This window comes from Polypterus senegalus, chromosome 15 (genome assembly GCF_016835505.1).
Source record: "Polypterus senegalus isolate Bchr_013 chromosome 15, ASM1683550v1, whole genome shotgun sequence".
NCBI lineage: Eukaryota > Metazoa > Chordata > Cladistia > Polypteriformes > Polypteridae > Polypterus > Polypterus senegalus.
Window position 1 is genome coordinate 18499605 of NC_053168.1, and position 20998 is coordinate 18520602.

At 34.2% G+C, this 20998-nt stretch overlaps 1 protein-coding gene across 1 annotated transcript in view; it reads left to right on the forward strand.

The window, feature by feature from the left end:
* The window catches only part of LOC120516105 (lysophosphatidylcholine acyltransferase 1), a 167036-nt gene that overhangs the window by 118257 nt on the left and 27781 nt on the right, over positions 1-20998 (forward strand). The window contains exons 4-7 of the mRNA XM_039737568.1: positions 480-592; positions 3458-3518; positions 15160-15218; positions 20445-20479. Coding sequence (XP_039593502.1) covers positions 480-592; positions 3458-3518; positions 15160-15218; positions 20445-20479 — 268 coding nt within the window. The remainder of the gene's footprint in view (positions 1-479; positions 593-3457; positions 3519-15159; positions 15219-20444; positions 20480-20998) is intronic.

Below are 20998 nucleotides of genomic sequence, written 5' to 3' on the forward strand. Positions count from 1 at the left end.
ATACACCCTAATGTTGCAACATATGTGCATTGTTTGACTCATTTAATTTAAGTGGCTTTAAAGTTATTTGGTGCAAATACTAGGTTGAAAATTGTGTGGCATTGGCATGATCTATATCTGTCTATAATACATATATGTGTTAAAACACCATCCCGATCCCAAATTTATTTTGGTTTCCTCCTCCATCCCAAGACACACAGGTTAGGCTAATGGGTACTGCTAAATTGACCCTTTATTAGTAAGTGTAGGTGTGTGAATGTCTGAGTACATTATGATAATCTGGTGCCCCATCCTGGGTGGCACTTGCATTGCTCGTAATAATGCCAGGATAGTAACCCTATAAATCGGTTAAACAATTGCATTGCATTGTTTTTATTTTATTTATTTACATTTAATAATAGTGCCAAAGAGCATCTTTCTTATCTCATGAAATTCTTTATGATTTTCTTACAGTTTGTGCTTTTGGTTTTCCTTTCTAGCTCTGATCAAGTATATTCGACCAGTGTTTGTTTCCCGTTCTGATCAGGATTCTCGCAAGAAAACTGTGGAAGAGATTAAAAGACGAGCCCATTCTAAGGGGAAATGGCCTCAGGTATTTTTTAGTTTAATTTTGTTTTGTTTTTTTGCTCTTTTAATGCATGTATTTTTTTAATTTAATCTCTTTTTGTGATCTTAGCATGTTTGCCTCATAGTGCATTAATTCCATTGTCTTTTGCCTAACTTATTAATATAACCAAAACTGAAATTGTTAACATAATATACTATATTTTATAAACATCATGTTCATGGTGTAAGTACATTTATACAGTAGAATTAGTTTTTTTCTGTAACTGCCCCAGTCAGCACCGAGTATGAACTAGGAGAGAGAAAATTAAAAAACATTTTTGTAGAACACTATGAAAAAAAATAATCATTGACAGGTCATGGATGAATTGGCCATATGATAAGTGAAAAGGTGCTGTATACTATAATCTGTCACACTTGTATCACTCATGGCAGGATTAAAAGAATCCATCTTGGATTCCCAGCCCCATTAAGGTTGTTCTGAAGTGTACATGTTTTTCCTGTGCTGGTGTGAACTTTCTCCACCTCCTCTGATTTCCTCACACATCCTAATGATGTGACAGTAGTTTAATTAGTGGTTGTAAATTCACTCAACACAAGCGACAATTTCAAACATGATAAACAGCAGAAAAAGAAACAAAACATGACAAGCTAGGTATCTGTTCATTTCTTGAATTTATTTTTTTTCCGGTGTAGGGTTGCCAAAGGCCTTGGGTACTTATTGGCAGCAATATGAATGCATACATACATACATACATACCAGCAGTTTGTATGTTTCCTTATAGGTGAGAGTTTGCATGTTCAGGGCCGTTTTCTGTCTTTACTAATCATAAAAATATATGCATCTGTTACTATAAGGATAAACGAAGAGTTTGGGAGTCAATGCAATTGTTTCAGTTTTGTTAACACTAATGGGAAAATACAAAAATTATACAGTGTATTAAAAGTTTTGAATCCAGTTCCCATAAACAGCTCTAAGGCCTGGCCATAGTTATCGGGGAGATGGTTAGAATACGTTGTACATTTTACTTAGAGATTTTTGAGACACATGCCCATTAACCTAAAACACACATCTTTGAAATGTGACTGGAGTATTGGGATGATAAAGCACATATCGTAGGCACATTTCACAAAGACAGTGCTGTTTAAAACAGAATTCCTGAAGCCATTAGGCAGCGGCTGTAACCATTGCCTCACCGTTTTTCAGGTGATGTTTTTTTTTTTTTTATTTGTGACCATTTACTCCTTTTGAATATAATGAATATTTCAATGTGGACTGTGCCAGCAGAATAAACAGCACAGATTGAGTGGGGTTGCTTATTCTCAAGTGGATCATACTGTAATTTTAAAGAATATTTGGATCCAAAATATATTTCTTTAATAAATATCTAAAAAGGCTACTTTAAAAGAAGCAGGAGCAATATGTTCTAGTAAGATTGTCATCAGTCAAGCTGGAACTGAAACTGGAACTATAGTGTAATACGGAGGTGCTCAGTCTATTTCAGAAGGCACTTGTAAAACTTCCTCATCTGTCATGGGTTATCTGTTTCCTCTGTCATAAACAAAAAAATACATGTTGTTATGCTACAGATATTATCGACTCCATGATTGTATGCCATGTTACTTTCATGCAGATCTCCTCTATGTCCCACAATACAAGCTTGTCTCTTCAGTTTGAAAGCAATGTTAGTAAAGGAAATACTCCTGCACACAGAAATAAAACACTAGACATTTGTTGTATAACAGTATTGTATTCTCTGAAACAAATACAATAACTTAGCGTGCATGTTGACAGCATTTTATTGTTGTTAAAGTGTGTAGCTTCTTTAGAAACCTTTTCATTAATGGCGTAATTGTGTTATTTTCATATGGTAAATAGATATCTTATGGCTATCTTGTGGAGCTCTGCAGGTAGTAAACATGAACTTAAGCTGTGTTTAGTATTCAGTACGAAAAGTGCCGCAACATGCCAAAGGCACACGCTCACAGCATTTTAGATGCATTGCCGTAACTGTAGCTGCAATTGTTTGTCATGTGTACAGAGTACGGTGAAATTTCTACTTGTAAGTTCAATGTACAACAGATTACCACTCTTTCAGTGCCATGATAATCTGCATTTTATGAAGTAAAAAAACACAAATCAGCTTCTCTGATGTTCACTCACTCTCCCAGGTCAGGGGTTCTCGTTGAAAACTCTCATCTGTAACAGCTACAGATTTTTAATGTTTTATGTGACAGGAAAACATGATCATAGATTGAACACCTGTGTCATCAGCTCAAATTGTATAGCACAGTATATAATAAAATTATTTACTGTATATGCAATGAATAATAAATGGATTAATAACATTTTCACTCACATGTAAACGTTTCTGTGTACTTGGCTTAATTTCAGTGCAAGTACACTATGATAAATAAAGTGCAGTGTTACATTAATAAAAGTGAGCTAAGTGTATTCTTTCATCTCTTATTTAACTGCCTTGAACCTTTTCTAATTAATTCATTTTAATTGTGCTCTCAATGGTAGAAATGCTTTATAAGCAGAGATTATAAAGAAAATGCATGCTAAAATTGTTTTTCATAGGAATTTATATTTGAGAAAAGAAATGCACATGCACACAGATGGAGGAGTGTAGATCAATAAAAATGCACAGTAACGTTTGTATAAACTGTTTACATAATTTTAAAATCCCAAATGGACAGAACCCTAGTTTTGTACATTTAAAATTCACACTTTTTTTTTTTTAGTTAAAGGCAAATCATTGTAGTACTCTGTTTGTGGTAATTTATTTGTGTTTGCTAACAATTGTATTGTAAATTAATTTAACCAAATATTTGATTTCATAATACACTTCCAGATATAGATATTGACCTGTGCTTTATTTCTTTCTAGATAATGATATTCCCTGAGGGAACTTGCACTAACAGATCTTGTCTCATCACATTTAAGGCTGGTACGTATTTTGCACTGTACTCTTTAAATAAATATGGACACAGCTAAAACCCAGAACCAGTTAAGAGTGCCTCAGCCATACTAGAACAATGAATATGCTGAGTTCTAAATGTATTTTTAATTAGAAATGTTTTATTTTTCTTAACATTTTGGCTGGATAGATGTTGTTTGAACTTTTAAAAATCAGCAGCCACTGATTAAATTGTTAGTATTAAATGTTATTTCTATCACATAAGACATTGACTTGTATTTCACTCATATAACCATCCATTTTTCCAAACCTACTTAACCGTTCCTCCAATGAGGCCAATTAGGTATTGCTAAAACATAAAATACTGTTATTTCAACAATATAATTTATATTTTTAGACTTCCCCTGATAATATTTCAAAACAATATACATTTCTTTTAGTTTCAAGAAATTTTTTCATAAATTTCATAAATTTCTTGTTAACTGTCTGCTACAAATGAACCATTTCTGCCTTTCTCAGCTCTGAGAATGTCTTACATGTAAATACATGTAACAGGAGGTTATGCTCAACCTTTATAATGCACTGGTGAGGCCTCATCTGGAGTACTGGGTGAGTTTTGGTCTCCAGGCTACAAAAAGGACATAGCAGCACTAGAAAAAGTCCAGAGAAGAGCGACTAGGCTGATTCCAGGTCTACAGGGGTTGAATTATGAGGAAAGATTAAAAGAGCTGAGCCTTTACAGTTTAAGCAAAAGAAGATTAAGAGGTGACATGATTGAAGTGTTTAAAATTATGAAGGGAATTAGTACAGTGGATCGAGACTTGTATTTTAAAATGAGCTTATCAAGAACACGGGGACACAGTTGGAAACTTGTTAAGGGTAAATTTCGCACAAACATTAGGAAGTTTTTCTTTACACAAAGAACGATAGACACTTGGAATAAGCTACCAAGTAGTGTGGTAGACAGTAAGACGTTAGGGACTTTCAAAACTCGACTTGATGTTTTCTTGGAGGAAACAAGTGGATAGGACTGGCGAGCTTTGTTGGGCTGAATGGCCTGTTCTCGTCTAGATTGTTCTAATGTTCAATGAACAAAACTTCATGAATGTTCTTAATGGAAAACCTGCATCATTGCTGATATTCCCAAACAGTGGACATTAGAATCAGGATAATCAGACTTTTTCAGAATCCAGATTATCTCAATGAAATAAGTAGATGTTCTATTTGCAGTGTTGTCAAGATGTAACAAAAACCTTGATGCATTCTCATTTCACCCTGGATTAGCATGCCTTTTAAAAGCTCTCTTGCTTATGATATATATCTATAACACTGAAAGATTTGTTTTAGGTAACCACAAATCTTAATGTAATATTGATGCATTTTATGCTTAATGTAATGACAAACATGTACATGACCTACAAAAATGCTTTGATCCAAGCAATATTAAAGCAGATTAGTCACACTCTCTTAACTGTGGCATGTTTTCACTGTAAATCCTTCAGCTAACATCAGCCCCTTCACAACCATCAATCATATATCTTATGTGTCTTCAGAACAATAAACTAGTACTCCTGACCAGATTTTTCATGAAACTGATTTTGTGAAGGTTCTTCGCTGATATTATTCTTTATCATATTTGTTTATTCTGTTACATATTTCTTGCCTGCATCTTCTTTTGATAATTTTCATCCAGTATTATAGCATGACCCTCACCTCTACTATATCATTAAAGAGTAATCACCTCAACAAACTACATAAAGTAAAAGCCTGAACTATATGGGCTCTAAGTGAGACTGGTGGCTTTTCATGTCCACTGTGGTATGATTGCTGAAATACCACCCATAGTATTTGATCCAGGTGAGCTTTTATATTGTAAATGTAGCTGTTGTCTTATTAGCCTCACGCAATATACTTTATTAAATGCAGTAATGTACAAGGTTTGTTTATTCTGGTTATTCTGGTTTTTTTTTTTTCTGACAGTTTCCATTGGCTTGTTTTATTATTCTTAATAGTTTCCATTGTCTTATTTTATTATTCTTGGCTTTTTGTCTCTTTTTACCCATTGTTTCTCACCATTATATTTCCGTCTTGCTTCTGGAGCCATTAGTGTAAGCCTATTACTTTGTGTAGTTGCTTATAGCCTTGGTTCAGAGTGTTGGCCCTTTCTGTAGTGAGTAATGAGTCATCTGTTAAAATTAGACATTTCCCATGTAAAACAAATGTCTACACCAAAAAGGTTATTAGAGAAAAGGAATCCATCTACAAAAAATGCAATCTTGGACAAACTGTATCAGATAGTATACACCAAATTCTACAACTCTTTCATGTGCTTTTAAATGAAAAGGAAAGTTTTAATGTGTGTTATCTCTTTTGCCATCTTTCTTAGAGGACAGGTGACTCCTAAAGAGGAGTTACAAAAATGACAAATTTGTGATTTTGGTTTGTCATGAAGCCAATTTCAGAAAAAAATGTCAAATAAGCATCTTGTTTTTGTTTGGCTTCTTTGCAGACTTTGTTTCATTTGGTCTTTCTAGTCAACTATTAAAATTGTCTTTGTATAAACCTCATCAGCACTGCTTTATCTTGTAATGAGAAGCTTGGCATTTTAGTTTCCATAGTTCACTATTTAATTTGAAGAAATCTCTTCACCCTTATTTGACTCACTGTTAGGTTTCAATATGTATATTTTTTTATTGTTTGGTTATCTTTAGTATGTGTTTCTTTTTGAAGTGAGGTATATTGTACTTGCATTAAAAAAATCTGCTCATTCTGACTTTAAAATACAGAGCATTATCTTTGAATAGTCGGATGTTGTCTTTATCCAAGGCTACTTACAAGATTAAGTAATGCTATAATTGTTTACTTACATATTTTTAGCTGGAGGACTAGAGAGTTAAGCAGTGCTTCACATTATATGTTATAAAAAGAACTGCTTTTGTTGTGGGACACACTGCAAACCTTAAAGTTCAAATAATGCAACGCTATTAGCACCACTATAATGCTAGATGCCTTTTGTGTCTTTACTGGTTTGGTTTTGTGTAATTAGTTTACATTTCTCTGTTGCTTTTAAATAGTAATCCAATTACAAGATGAAGATGTAGATGATGCCATATTAATGACAGATGCCGTCCTTTGTTTTGCTTCCTTGTTGTTGGTTTGTTTGCTGTGTTGTTATGATCCATTTCAGAAACCTTGTGTCCTTCTCAACAGAGTTTTGTGCAGTGGGTTGTGTTCGTCCAGCAATGTATAGGTGGGCAAATTCACAGCTGCAGTATGCTAATTAAAGAAAACTAGTCTTACTTTGTTATTGGCAAAGTGTGAGAAGAGGAGGAAATTTTAAAAACTTTCCTTTCTTGATTGATCTCTGTTTCTGTGTTTTTTAACCATTAGTCACATCATTTAGGAGATCAAACTGGATATTATTGTCATTGGCAAAAGCTTTAGCTTGGCAGTAATAAAGACATTTTACAGAGGTTAGTGTTAACAATATTCTGCGTCACAAAGTGCACGTTTCTAAGAGCAAACTGTTGTGAAAATGAGATTGACAAAAAAGAGGGGTGAAGGTTGAGTGTATAGAACACTGGGCCACTTTTATGCAGTAAAAATTGCAAGGGACTTGTTTTAGCTTACCTCATCTTATGAGAAATTAAAATGTATTTTAATGACAGTTTAGTAAGACTACTGTTCTGTGAGCAGATCATCAAGAATTTGATATAGTATGGGACTATCATGGGCCAGCCTCTACCCATTGAACCATAAAATTCAAGTGTTTATATTTTTGTAAACCTTCACTATAATATCCACTCATCAGTAAGAGGCACTGGTATTGTTTCTGCAGTTTGATGTTCTTTCACAGAAGAAGTAAATCTAGCAGCAGAAACTGGAGAAGCCTGTTTTAGTAAAAAAGCTTTACATTGTTACTTCTAATGTAGACTAATGTGTTTCATTATCTCCCTCTTTCCTTAAATGGTTATTTTATATATACTAATGCATGATGATCAGTAGCACCACGGGTTTCTCAAAAGGCTACTGCAACCTGAAACTGCTTAGCAGACAAATAATGGTAAAATGAGCCTATTAATGTCCATCCATTTGCTTTTCTGAAGTCACAATTTCATTATTAGGTCACAGGGAGTATGAACATTTCTCTGAACAAACATGCAACAGTCCAAAGCTATCTGAATGGCACACCAACCTCAAAGTGGCACACACACTCATTCACAGTGGGTCATTAATGAGTTGCCTTTTGACTTTTAGTTCTTTAGACAGAACTTACAGAGACAGGCAATGTGAATGCACAGAAAACATGCCAAGTCCAAACAGACCCTGCCCAAGATTAGTCAAACTCGGGCACAGGCATGTGTGTTGCAGCATGTGCTTTTGAATTCATTTGAGTTGATGTGAGTGAGTATCTGTGTAAAGTACATTTTCTCTGAATTTCATCAAAAACAATATGGAGTGTATATTGTAATTAAGTAATAACCATAACATTTATTTATATAGCACATTTTCATACAAAAATTAGCTCAAAGTGCTTTACATACTGAAGAATAGAAAAATAAAAGACACAGTAAGAAAAATAAAATAAGTCAACATTAATTAACATAGAATAAGAGTAAGGTCCGATGGCCAGGGTGGACAGAAAAAACAAAAAAAAAAATCCAGACGACTGGAGAAAAAAACAAAATCTGTAGGGATTCCAGACCATGAGACTGCCCAGTCCCCTGTTGGCAAATAAGCACTTTTCAAATAATATATAATGGACTTATAAGTATTAACTATTCTTTTTTGTGGTCTCGGTTAAAGTATCTTTCTTTAACTCTGACTTACATATTAAATATATGTGGAAAATGAGTGAATTCCTTTTTTAATGGGTGACTACAATAGGGCAGAAGTCTTTTATCTCCATGTAAATGATAAGCAGAAGAAGGGAGGTACAATGTGTGGATATCTGTCCAAAGCATTCCATGCTGCACACTCCTTCACTGCTCCATACCTTCACTCAAATCCCATTTGTGTCTTTAAACTTTACATAAAATTCATTGATTCTCATAATGGAGATATTCTGTCATATGTTTACTGTTTGAAACCGGAACTACATGAAAACAGCATGTAAAGACAATGCGAAAATGCAAACTCCACAAAAGGAAGTACTGTATACCTTTTAAATGTTTGTTCTGTTTTCCTATTAAATTGACTACAGTATTTGCCTTTCACACAGTTAGATAGGATGAAAACCAGAATTGCATGCCTGTGTTCAGTGTAAGTAGCACAGCAGCTCATTTGTTTTTCCATGTCTGTTTTGTGCCCTACAGCTGAAAAGAAGGACATAATAAAATGGAAAAATCAAGTTGTTCTTGTGAAGTGGTGCTGTGATGCAAGAGCAGTGTTCAGCATAGTGTTTTTCTCTTGTTTTAAATGTAAAATCTCCTGAGAGACACCCCTTATTCCTCCAAAAAGAATCTATAAAAAGAATTTGACCTCATTGTGGCATAAGGCTATTCTCCTGAAGATTACTTTTATAGGAATATTATATAGTGAGTGAAATTAAAAATGGTAAAGTCAATTGTTTAAAAAATGAATTAGCTCAGTAAATGTATTTTAAGTTTGTTATTCAATATATTATTTGTAAAATTGCTTTAAAAATAACTTGCTAGTATATAAAATAAAACGTTACACTTTTATTTATTTACAGCCCACAGAGTGTTCACATGAGAACATGGCTAATAAAATTACTGATAAAACAGATGGGCACTAGGCCTGCAGGACTTGCTTTTGTTTGATTATGTATGGTTTGATAATGTCCAGTAACAATATTGTTACAGATAAAAGTCTGAGTTCAGTAAACTCTAATTGTACTCAGTATCCTCATTTTGTGGGGCAAAATGACTTGCTGACAGTTGTACTGTTGTAGACTCTCTACATATTCCATCAGGAGTTTATACATTTTGACTTAAGGGGTAAATGAAGTTTAGAGCACATCAGTGCTGGGTCTACAATAAAATGGATAAGCAATTTTAGATAATATATAAGTGGTCTCGATTAAAAATCTGCCTAAACAAGCAGCCTGCAGAAGACACTTAACTTAGAGGAATGGTTGAATAACATGCACTTAGTAAAATCATTACAGATGGACCTGAACATGATTCAGACTTGAGCATAGATATGGCATATGAAGCTTAATGGAAATTGATGTTACACAAAAACGGAGGGAGAGACATGTCTAACTTTAAAATACAGCTTATGAGAAGAATTTAATAGTTATAATGAACTTTTCACTGTAAAAAAACAGGCAATTTACAGAAGCAGTTACAAAGATTTAATAGAATGTTAAATTACCCAGTAAGACATTAGTCTTAAAAATAGAAGTTAAGGGAGATTTGTAAAGGATTCATCAGAAGGATTTTGTTTTAAGTTTTTACTTCATGTAAAAAATGTGAAGATTGCAGACTATGAACTTGGAAGAAAGATTGAAAAAGCTGAGCCTTTTCTGTTTAAGCAAGTAGAGGCAATGAAAGACATTATAAAAGCATTTAAAATGATAAGGGAAGTTACATGATAAGTTGTATCATGTATCAAGTCGAAATATTCACAGACATGATACGTATACAGTACATATGCTTTCCCACCCAAAATTGTGTTCCAATGTAAAGTGTTTTGTCAAAATTTTATACTGTAACTTATGGGGCATGGAGTGCACTGGAAAATAAATTTAATTTAGTCTTGTCAGTATTTGAGTTTTTATTGGAGCTATTCTTCTATTAAAGAGCCAAATTACTAAAAAATACCATTAATATCTCATTTGTTGTTTTTTTCTGAACCACAGGAATATATCACTTGCCAAAATGGTAAAGTGCAATTTATAGTGAAGAGGATTTAATTAAGGGTTAAAAGTACAACATCTGCAAAAAGCTCTTCCTCAAATTTCCACAACTTAAGTTTTTCCAATATTCCAAAAGTATTATTATTATTTAAAGTAAAGTGTTTTTTTTCCTTGTAAAATGCAGTGGTTTAGCTTGATTTTCCTTATTCCAGAGTTTATTATCCTGGCATTATGGAATCTCATTTTATGTCCTCAGTTAGATATGGAACAAGATGATCCGCTGTGGCGACACCTAACGGGAGCAGCCGAAAGAAAAAGAAGCATTTTATGTCCTCATTAATTTCTCTTAGACTTCTGAATTTAATTTAGTATTAACTTTTACTGTACTATTCAATTTACTGAATTAATTTTTCCTAAATTACTCCTTTAGGGGTGGTTCTGATGAATGATGCAGAAATTTTATAGGCACATTACTGTTATTTATATGATATGTGTGCTTTTGTTTACATAAGTGTTAAGTGATTTTCTTTCCCAACTCCCTGTAGATTGTATGCAAGTATTCTGTTGATTAGTGTAAATCAGTATAAAAGAGTTCAGAGGGCTTCAAGAAACAGTATCCATTTTTCTCATAACTATGCAATATCTGGATGGATCTATCTATCTAACTTTGTCTCCAAGGGGAGATTTGGCTCTTTACAGAAGATATGTAAATAAATAAATGCAAACACACTTTGGTCATTACACACACTGGAGTTATTATAAAGCAAGAAAAATTCGAAAGAAAGGAAAGTTCAGACTTGGCTGTCACAGTCACATTGAGGCATTATGCTGGTGTATTGCTGTTTGTATAAAGGATCCCCTATCTCATTTCTTGACATACTTCTGCTAAATAATTTATTGGCTAAAAGTCCTCAGTGTTAGTGTGTCAGAAGAAGGATGTGCAGAACTGTTCATAACAGCACTCAGTTTTGTTTTAGTTCTCTGCTTCACTGCTACTTCCAGGGGGTCCAAAGTGCATCCTATAACTAAGCCTCCCCTTTTAATTAGCCTGTTGATTCGTTGGGCCTCTCTTGAGGTGATTTTACCAGCTCAACTCCAATCTTTATCTTATAGGCAACCTGCAGTGAGTCCAGGTAGTCTACAACATGAGGACTCATAGTCCAGGACTAGTCTCTCAAAGATCCTCATGATATGAGACATAAGTGCCACTTGTCTGTAGTATTTAGGTGAAGAGGCGCCTACCTTCTTTGCAAAATGAATAATGCCAGATGTTTTCCATAGCAGCATCACTTTTTTGAAGCCTTAAGGACAGATTGAACAGCTGACAGAGGACACCACAAAGTTTTTCGGCACAGGCCATAAGAACCCGAGGACTGACTCCATCTTGCTGCGTCCTGCAGCGTTTGTTATTTGTAGCTTCCTCAGTTGTTTGCTTACTTGGTCTTCATTTATGGACAGTCCAGACAGTACTGTCAGTCAGAGTTGGACTTGTCAGTAGCTATTCCAGGTGACGCGGCAGTTGTTGTTGATGTAGTAAGGATTGTGTCACGGCTTTAGCTTTGTCCACGTCCCCTTCTAACACCTGTGCCCTGGATTGCCTGAGTCCAGCAATTATGCCCACTGTATTCCAGACATCCTTCTTGTTGTTCTGATTGAGTTTGTGTTCTACCTGTATTTCAGCTCCATTTCCTTTACTCTGCTTTTTCTTTTGCACACACTGTACATCCTTCAGAGCCTCTTTGTTACCGGATTTGAATGCCCTGTTTTTGTCATTCAGGAGAACTTTTATATGCTTAGTTATCCTTGTTGTTTGGAAAGCAACACACTGTTTTTATGGGGACCTCTGTGCCAAAACAGAGGTTAATATAGACTGTGAAGCAGTGACAGGGAGTTCCTCAGTATTGTCTTCGTTTGACTCGCACTTCATTTCCCAGTCTCTCATTTGGAAGCAGTCATTTAGAGCCATTTCAGCTTCCAGGCTCCACTTCCTCACTATCCTGGTGGTAAAAGTATGCCATCTAATAACGGGCTTGTAGCTGGGCATAAGATGAATCAGTTTGTGGTCGGATTTGCCTAACAGAAACAGTTGATTACACTTAAAGGTATCTTTAAAATTTGAATACAGCATGTCCAGCTTTTTATTTCTTCGAGTGGAACAAGTCACAAACTGATAGAAATTTGTCATCATTTGTTCCAAAGTCACATGGTTGAAGTTGCCAAATATTATAACTACAGGGTCGAGTGAGCCATCATTAAAGTGTTAGTGATAGAATGAATCATTTCCATTGCTAGAATGAATCATTTCCATTGCTAGGTCCCCTTTTGCAGAAAGTTAGAGGGAGAGGTTGGGAGCATGCACTAATACAGCACATTGCTGCACCCACCACACAATGAACCACCTCAGAATCCCAAATTAGGACTCGAGTGCAGTCATGCAACGGGTGACACCTCAGCACCACACTAGTTTTGAATGGAGTCTGTCCTGGATATGACGTTAACCTGTATCCAGCCCTGCAAGCAGGTCCTCCAACTTGCAGGGAAAACTTGGGGGTTGGTGGCATTTGCAAAGGGAGTAATATAAACATTAACAAGGATGATGTCATTTATTTCCCTGCGTAAATAAAATGGATGAATCCCGACAGCCAGAATTTCAATTCTGAATTATAGTTCTAACTGTATTATGCTCCATTTTGCACTATTCCTCATTATGCAGATCACCAGTCCCCCTCCTGTCGTTGTTTCCAACTGCACTGGGTCTATCTGAATAAGATGAAATCCGTCCAGCATTAAAACAGTGTTGGGTTTATCAGTTTTAAGCCAGCTCTCTGTAAAGCACAAAGTGCCACTGTACTTGTATGCTTATATGCACCTAAAAACAATGACTGCTATCTTTTTTAACATTTCCAGGATGGAACTTAATGCATTAAGATTTTATCTGTCATGCATACCTCCATTCACCTGGTTTCCTTCTGGTAAACAGATTAGGCCCACCAACATTAGCACTGCCATTAAAACTAGTGTGACACCACATGTCTTTTCCAGCCATTTTCAGACATACAGTAGCCTTCTTTTTGTTAACCATAGCAAGTTGTGCAGAGTCGTGGTGCGCATCCATGACCACCGATTGAGTTCTCTAGTATGATACTGTAAGGAATATAGTCATAGCAGCCTGCAGTTCTCCACGACAGAGCTCAAACAGGATTGGGTTCTTCTTAAGTCATAGAGGTGTGCTCCTGTGCATAATATGCAGCCACAAGGAAAGATATTAACCGCTTGTATTTTTATGGTTTTGAGTATGATTGTAATGGCTTATTTTCATCGTATACTTAGATTAATTTTTGACTCATCTCTCATCTCATTTTCTAAAACTGCTTGTCCTGGTGAGGATTGTGGTGGTAGCAGGCTAGCCCAGACTTCCTTACACTAGGCTGTTGCCTTGACTGATGTTGAGGCTTATGCACCTTTTGCTCCTGGTAGAGGTTCCCTTGTAAATGGGTTTGGACTGAAAGGTCAGTCAAAGACCTGTTCACAGCAGCCCTCATGATGGTACAATTTAAAAAAAAATGCACCCTGCCCAAGATTTTTTTATTGGGACCTACCCCAGAGCTGGGATTGGGGGTGGCATTTGCTGGCGTGCAACCCATATAACCTGGCTGGGCTCGGCACTAAACAATGATGTGACGCAGTCTTCTGGGTTCACCACCTGTAGGATGAGGGGTGAGGGTCAAGTGTAATGCCAGTTTAGTGTCAGGTATAGGTGGGAAAGTCCTAGATGGGCTAGACCCTGGCGATGGAGACCTTATTTGTGTTTAACTGAAAAATTATTTTAATTTATTTTTTATTGCTTTTTTGTACTATACTGCAATTACTGTGTATTATGATGGTGCTTGTAAGAAAAAGCAGTATATGAAATTAAAATTTGATTGCTTATCCTTTTTTTTTTTTCTGTAAACCAATGACAAAGAGAATACGTTTTTTCAAGATTGTTACCACTGAATTTTAAAGCACTATGAAACCAAAAAGTTATAAAGGGCAGCCACAAATAGGTAAATTAATTAAATGCTGTGCTTAAAGGAATGCTCTACCAAAAAAAAAATTTAAATGTTACCCCATATGCGCAAAGGAGATAGGTAGCTCTGAGGTAAAAGATCTGCGCTGGTATCTTTAAGGTTGCCAGTTCAAATTCCATTACTGCTAGAAGACATCCTACTTGAAATAGCTCCAGTGGTGCTGTACAGTGGCTGACCCTGTGTTCTGACCTCTGAAGGTCATACAAAAAGACAGTTTTCCCTCAGGGGGATTAATACAGTAAACCACATACTATAATACAAGATCTTATATTGGGTCCATAGTGGAGACTGGCAGCAGTGAGAAAGGAAGGTTTCAGTCAGTTTTAACATTCTATATGGATAATCTTATTCATTCAGTCAGTTTTAACATTCATATCATGGTAAACATGACCATGTTAGGCATCCTACAATAAACTGTAAGTACATCTAATACCAATTATGTTAGATATTATTCTGTCTACCATGTGTGTTTTTAGGTTATACTTTTACTTGTGGAAATACAGACATCATTTCAACAATTCTTATTTGAAAAATAGCTTCTTAGAACTTTAATTCTTTTCAATATATAAAATATAAATGACAATATAAATTGTTTCTGATAGTGTTTAATGTCTTCAACAAAAAGCAGTAATTATTATTTTTTTTTTTTAGGATGGCCTTTTCTCCTGAAAATCGTGTCATTAACTGTTCTTTCTGTTGGTCAAGTTGACACATCTTGCTTAAATTTACTCTGCCTTGTATTTTAAAATAACTTGTACCTGCTTGTTTTTTTCTTAAGGTGCATTTATTCCTGCAGTTCCCGTGCAGCCTGTGGTATTGCGGTATCCTAACAAATTGGTAAGTGACGTCTTTTTTTGGTGTCCAGCTATCCCAAGGTGCTTTACATTAAAGACAATGAAGTATGTATAATAATTCTAAGCAATATCATATGCTTTCTGAACTCTCATTATCCAAGTACAGTGTTTACTGGGGAATTAAACCTCAGTACCCAAATGAAACCCACCTAAGCTGCAGTATGAAAGGGGCTTCAGCTGGAATTCAAACTAGGATCAAAGCACCATAGCATTTTAAACAAAAAAGTGACAATGTTGCATTTTAAAATTGCATGCTTCCATGTAAATAGCAGAAATAGAATTTGAAAAGTAAGTATTTAAAATGCAGCAAAAAGGAAATAAGTAATTTAAATTACATACAGAATATACAATTAAAAAATTCTGTAGGTCTAACAATAAATATTAGTTAAAATTACTAATTTGAAGCTGACTGTAATGAGCAGAAAGGAAAGCAGATTTTTGCAGACACTTTAGGTAGAATATTATCATTATAGCTTTTCAGCCTTTAGACCTCAGTTCATCTATAGGTATGCAGTTTTTCTGTCCTCTTAATATCATACATAATTTCACATTTATTGTTTAACATCTTTACTGTATTTACTTATTTTGTTCTGTTGTGACATTGTGGTTAGGTTTGCAGTAGTATTTTTATCAGTAGGTTATATTTCAGTTTAATTAGAATCATTTTATGTCTCTTCCTATGTAGCAAAAATGAAGCGTTGATAGAGAGCAGACTTTTGAGAGTTGGGACACACATTTTTACTTCTAATGTCACGTAGTGTCGTTTTAGTGTTATTGAAATAAGATGATAAATTATAATAGATGTTTTCTTTGCATGTGCAAGCATACTGACATTGAATATCCTTTACTTACAACTCTGAAGCTGATTAAACACGTATTAATATAAAGTATAATTTTACACACCATCAGTCCTTTTTTTAATCAAATGTCTTTAGAAATTCATTACAATGGGTGCAACAGATGACTAAAGCAAATAGTGTTAAAATATTAATTATTATATATCTTAATATTACAATATTAACATTAATATTATGTTAATATATTAATAATAAAAGTAAATTTTTTTAATGCAGACTAGTCTTTTAAATGTTCAAATATAACCAGAGGGTTAAGAAAAATTAAACATGTTCATTTAGTTTTGTATAGCAAATTGATTATGACCTGTAAGATTTGTGAAAAAAAGTTGTTCTTTGTAAGGCAGATGGGTTAAAATTCTTACAACTGAACAAAATGATCCTAGATATTTGGTGTAAGTCATAACAGTAGACTGTTGCTTAAGCAGTAACACTGCGTTTGCTGTTACTTCAAATAGGACTATCAATAGATTGAGATTGTTGTGATCCCTAAGATATCCGATAAAGGCAAAAAAAATGTATTTACAGTTGACAATGACCAGGTGCCAGGTGAAATCATGTAATGAATTTTCTTTGTATACAAAAATGTCAGATTGTTACAAAAATGTAATTTATAAAAAAACACAAGCATATGTAATTTTGGATGCAACCAAGTTAGGCGGTATTTATTCATACATAAATATATATAGATATGATGCATGTCTGAGACAGGATAAAATCTAGGTTATCAACGTAGAGCTCGGCATTAACATTTGCACTGTTCCGTGTATTGTAGTGAATTTTGTAATGCGTGTACTAATAAAATATGTTGCATTTGTCATCCCAAAAGATGGCACATCACAAATACTTGTAATTATACTTGTAGCACATATAAATATAGTCAAGAGTGAAAAGAAATAATTTGTGTACAATTAATGTTTCATTCATCAATTTGTATACAGTATGAATATATATATATTTAAATATAAATATATCTATATATATTTATATCAAAGATTTTTTATATATATATTTATATTTTATATATATTTATATATTTATATTTTATATATATATATATATTTATATATTATACAGTATGAATATATATATATATATATATATCTAAATATATATATATCAAAGAATAACAGGATAAAAGTCTGCGTAATGACCTTTTGTGTCACGTTAGGGATAGTGCAGTTCCTACTTTTTTATTTTAAAGATAATATACTTAAAGTACTTAGTCATTTTAGTTGCCAACCAAGGTTATTTCTGTTTGGAGTTTGCATGTTTTTCCATGTTATATGGATTTCCGTTAGAGTTCCTTTCTTGTACCCTGTTCCGAAGACAACCTGTTAAGCTGTGGATGCTTCTTGTGTCAGTTTATGCCCTTTTTCCAAATAATTTGTCTCACATTGATCTTAAACTGCAGGTATGAAAATACAGATATTTTATCCAAAATTAATGTAATGCACATTGTTTTGTACATGAAATTTAGATTATTTTTGCTTCCAGTAGTATAAAATAGTTAATCAGTTTTTCCCTGGAAAAGTCTTGATTCCAGCATTGCAGTGTTGAGACATTTTGTAAAAAAGGTTTACCACGTTTTTTAAGGTAATCCCATACCAGGTACAGACTTGTGGATACTAGACTTTATTGTACAAATGTACAAAACATTTTCCCTGTCAGGACTTGTTATGTATTCATTATGTTAGACTTTATTGTAATTTGAAATATTTATTTATAAATTTTGATCCTTTTCTCCACATCTATTAAAATATCCCAGAATGACAAAAACACTGAAATCAAAAGTGTTCTACTTGAGTCATCTAGTGGTCATTGGCAGAATTACCAGTAACTCCCGACAGTCAGCTGTTGCTTGATATTTTAACCCATTTTAGAGTTGCAAAGGGCAGTAGTGTGCTTTAGTATCCCTGGCCTGAAGGCAGGAAATGGCCCTAGACAGGTTGCCTGTCTATCTCAGAGGCCACTCAGGTATATCCACACTCAGGTTGGAATGGTCAGTTAACTGAACTTCACATCTTTGGAAAGTAGAAGGGAAAACCCATGTATGTATGGGGAGAACATGCAAACTCCGCACAGACAACTTCTGAACAAGGGATTTAAACTCAGAATGCTATCCACTGCACCACCATTGTGGGTGATGTTGTAAATAAGGCAAAGCACAAAATATATTGTCTCTTTTTGTCATTATTAAGAGAATACAAAATTGCCAGAAAAAGGTGAATTAACAGTAAAATGATAAAAGATAAAATTACAAGAGAGCATTATGCTCTGTGGCAAAAATATCAATATTTCTAAACTTGATATGAATGTCATATTACTGTTTTTTACTCCATAAGTGAATACTAAGAAAAGAATAAAGGCCAGCTGATTCAACAATAGGCGAAAGAGTAAGCTTTGTTAAACTGAATGGCCTATTCTTGTCAAGATCGTTTTAATGTAATAAAATTATTCACATTGATTAATTGTATTTATGTATGTGACTGTCTTTGCCCTTTTACTAGATATTTTTTTAATTCAAAGAAATCAATTTGCAGCTTAGTCAGTGTCAGGTAGAATATGTTTCACCCTTTTCACTAATATAGATGAAATTAATTACCTTTACCAGGGTTTGTTGGCAAGAAGTGGCATGAAGAAAATGCATCCTTATTGTTCAAACTTGTCTGAACCATGTATCATCTTAATATACAGTATAAGCAGGTTTACTCCCTTGGTTTACCTAATCAGAAAGGCTAGAAAAAAAACAATTTTGCCATCTTTTTATGATTATGATGCTTAATATATTGCCTAAATTTGAGATATATAAAGGTAATGTTTCTGTGAATATCCAGACATTTGCAAAGTTTTTATCTTCAGCTTTTCTTCTTCTGACTAGTTTCTCTGAGGTTGTGATCTAGAGTTTATTTTCCAGAAGGGACAGTATATATACCTTTGCAGCGGATGCCAAATGTGAACACAATTCCACCCCGTGACCTGCATAGCATGAGAAAGGCCTGGCCACCTTCTGTTGTGTTTTGTTTGTTTTTTTTTTTTACCTTATTACCATCATCAGAACAATTGGAGATTAGGCTACTCTCATTGGGTTATATGTAAAAGGAAGTTGGAGTGAGAAGGACCAAAGGTAGAGCTATTCATCATGGGAAGCCACATCATATAATATCATATCATTACAAAGTTATGTACATTTTCTTTATAAAACGTTTAAGCCTAACTAACTCTGTGTACAGAGCCATCCAGTAGGTGTGTTGCAGTGTAGCTGTGCCCAAAGTGCCACTACAGTCCAGGGAAAGCTACAGTTAGTATTTACATAACATGCAATATATGTTTTTTTATATCAACTATGCCATTCTCTTATTCACTGCCACCTCTTTGCACATACCCTTTTACACTTAAAGAGAGTTCAAACCTACAATTGCATATACAAGGAAAACAGGACCACCTAGAGGAAAAACTCATGAAGACAAAAAGATTTTGCAGTCTCCACAGAGGCATTGACCTGGCCTGGAACGCCCGGAACACTAACAATCTGCCACCCACTGCCTATACTGGAAGTTTCTAATAAAGACTCGGTAGAGCTTTCTGTTCTAATTATTTGGCATCTCTTTTATCTGCTAATTTATTGTTTAATCAGATGGCTCACCTTATCTCTCTGTCTGAAATCTCAATTGATTTTTAAGCTTTTCTCTCAGATTAAGAAAGCCACGTATCCCATGTGCTTTGTCTTTTAGTGTAAAGGAGGCTATTCATATTATTGTTTTCTTATTTTTTATGTACTTGTGTCTTAACAAGTTCTCCTTAAATATATTTTGTTTATTGGTTAGTTTTTACCCTTACATTTTAACAAAAGGTGTTAAAATTTCTGCAAATAAAGTAAATTATGAAACTCATCTAAAATTATCAAGTTTGTCAAGTAGTAACTGCTGAAAAACCCTTATTAATTAGGGATCTGTTAAGAGTGGTTTGAGAAGAACGATGAAGTTCTCGTAAGTCGTCCTGTGTATTAAAACCAAAGGACCCTAATTTATGCTTTTCACTGATTAGTGGCTTTGTGCAGTTTCCTGGTAGGATGTTTTTCTCAAACTTCCCATCTTTACCACAGTCTTTGTTTAGTCCTGTCATAGGACAAAATATCTCTAGAATTCCCCTGTCTAGTTTAGGCTGTTAAATATTTACTCTCTGAACATCTTGATTGACAAGAATCTACTTAAAGCACTAAAGTTTTCTTTTTTTCAGATTCATCTCCTTACATCTATGAATATATATATGAACAGTTTGTTTTTAATAATCACTTGCTTTGGTTTTCTACAAATTTACAGTATGTAAATATTTCTTTTCACTTTTTTATTAAGGACACAATCACTTGGACATGGCAAGGTCCTGGAGCGTAAGTTAACCTTTGCTTTCTTATTCTGCACTTTTTTTCCTGGCCATTCTTGACTAAAGATGGTTGGTGGCATTACATTAATTTTTCTTAGCATATTAATGAATTAAAAACATTTTTCTGGAAAATGTGTCACTGTTCTATTGAATATTCAATGTAAAATTAAACTTAAACACATTCAGTAACAAATTAATGTAACTTGATGGTCATACAGTGTGTGTGTGTATTTATATGTGTATTTGTATATACAGTATGTATTTATGTATCTTTATGTGTGTGTATATGTAAATGTGTATATATATATATATATATATATATACAGATATATACACAGATACACTTTTTTTCCTGGCCATTCTTGACTAAAGATGGTTGGTGGCATTACATTAATTTTTCTTAGCATATTAATGAATTAAAAACATTTTTCTGGAAAATGTGTCACTGTTCTATTGAATATTCAATGTAAAATTAAACTTAAACACATTCAGTAACAAATTAATGTAACTTGATGGTCATACAGTG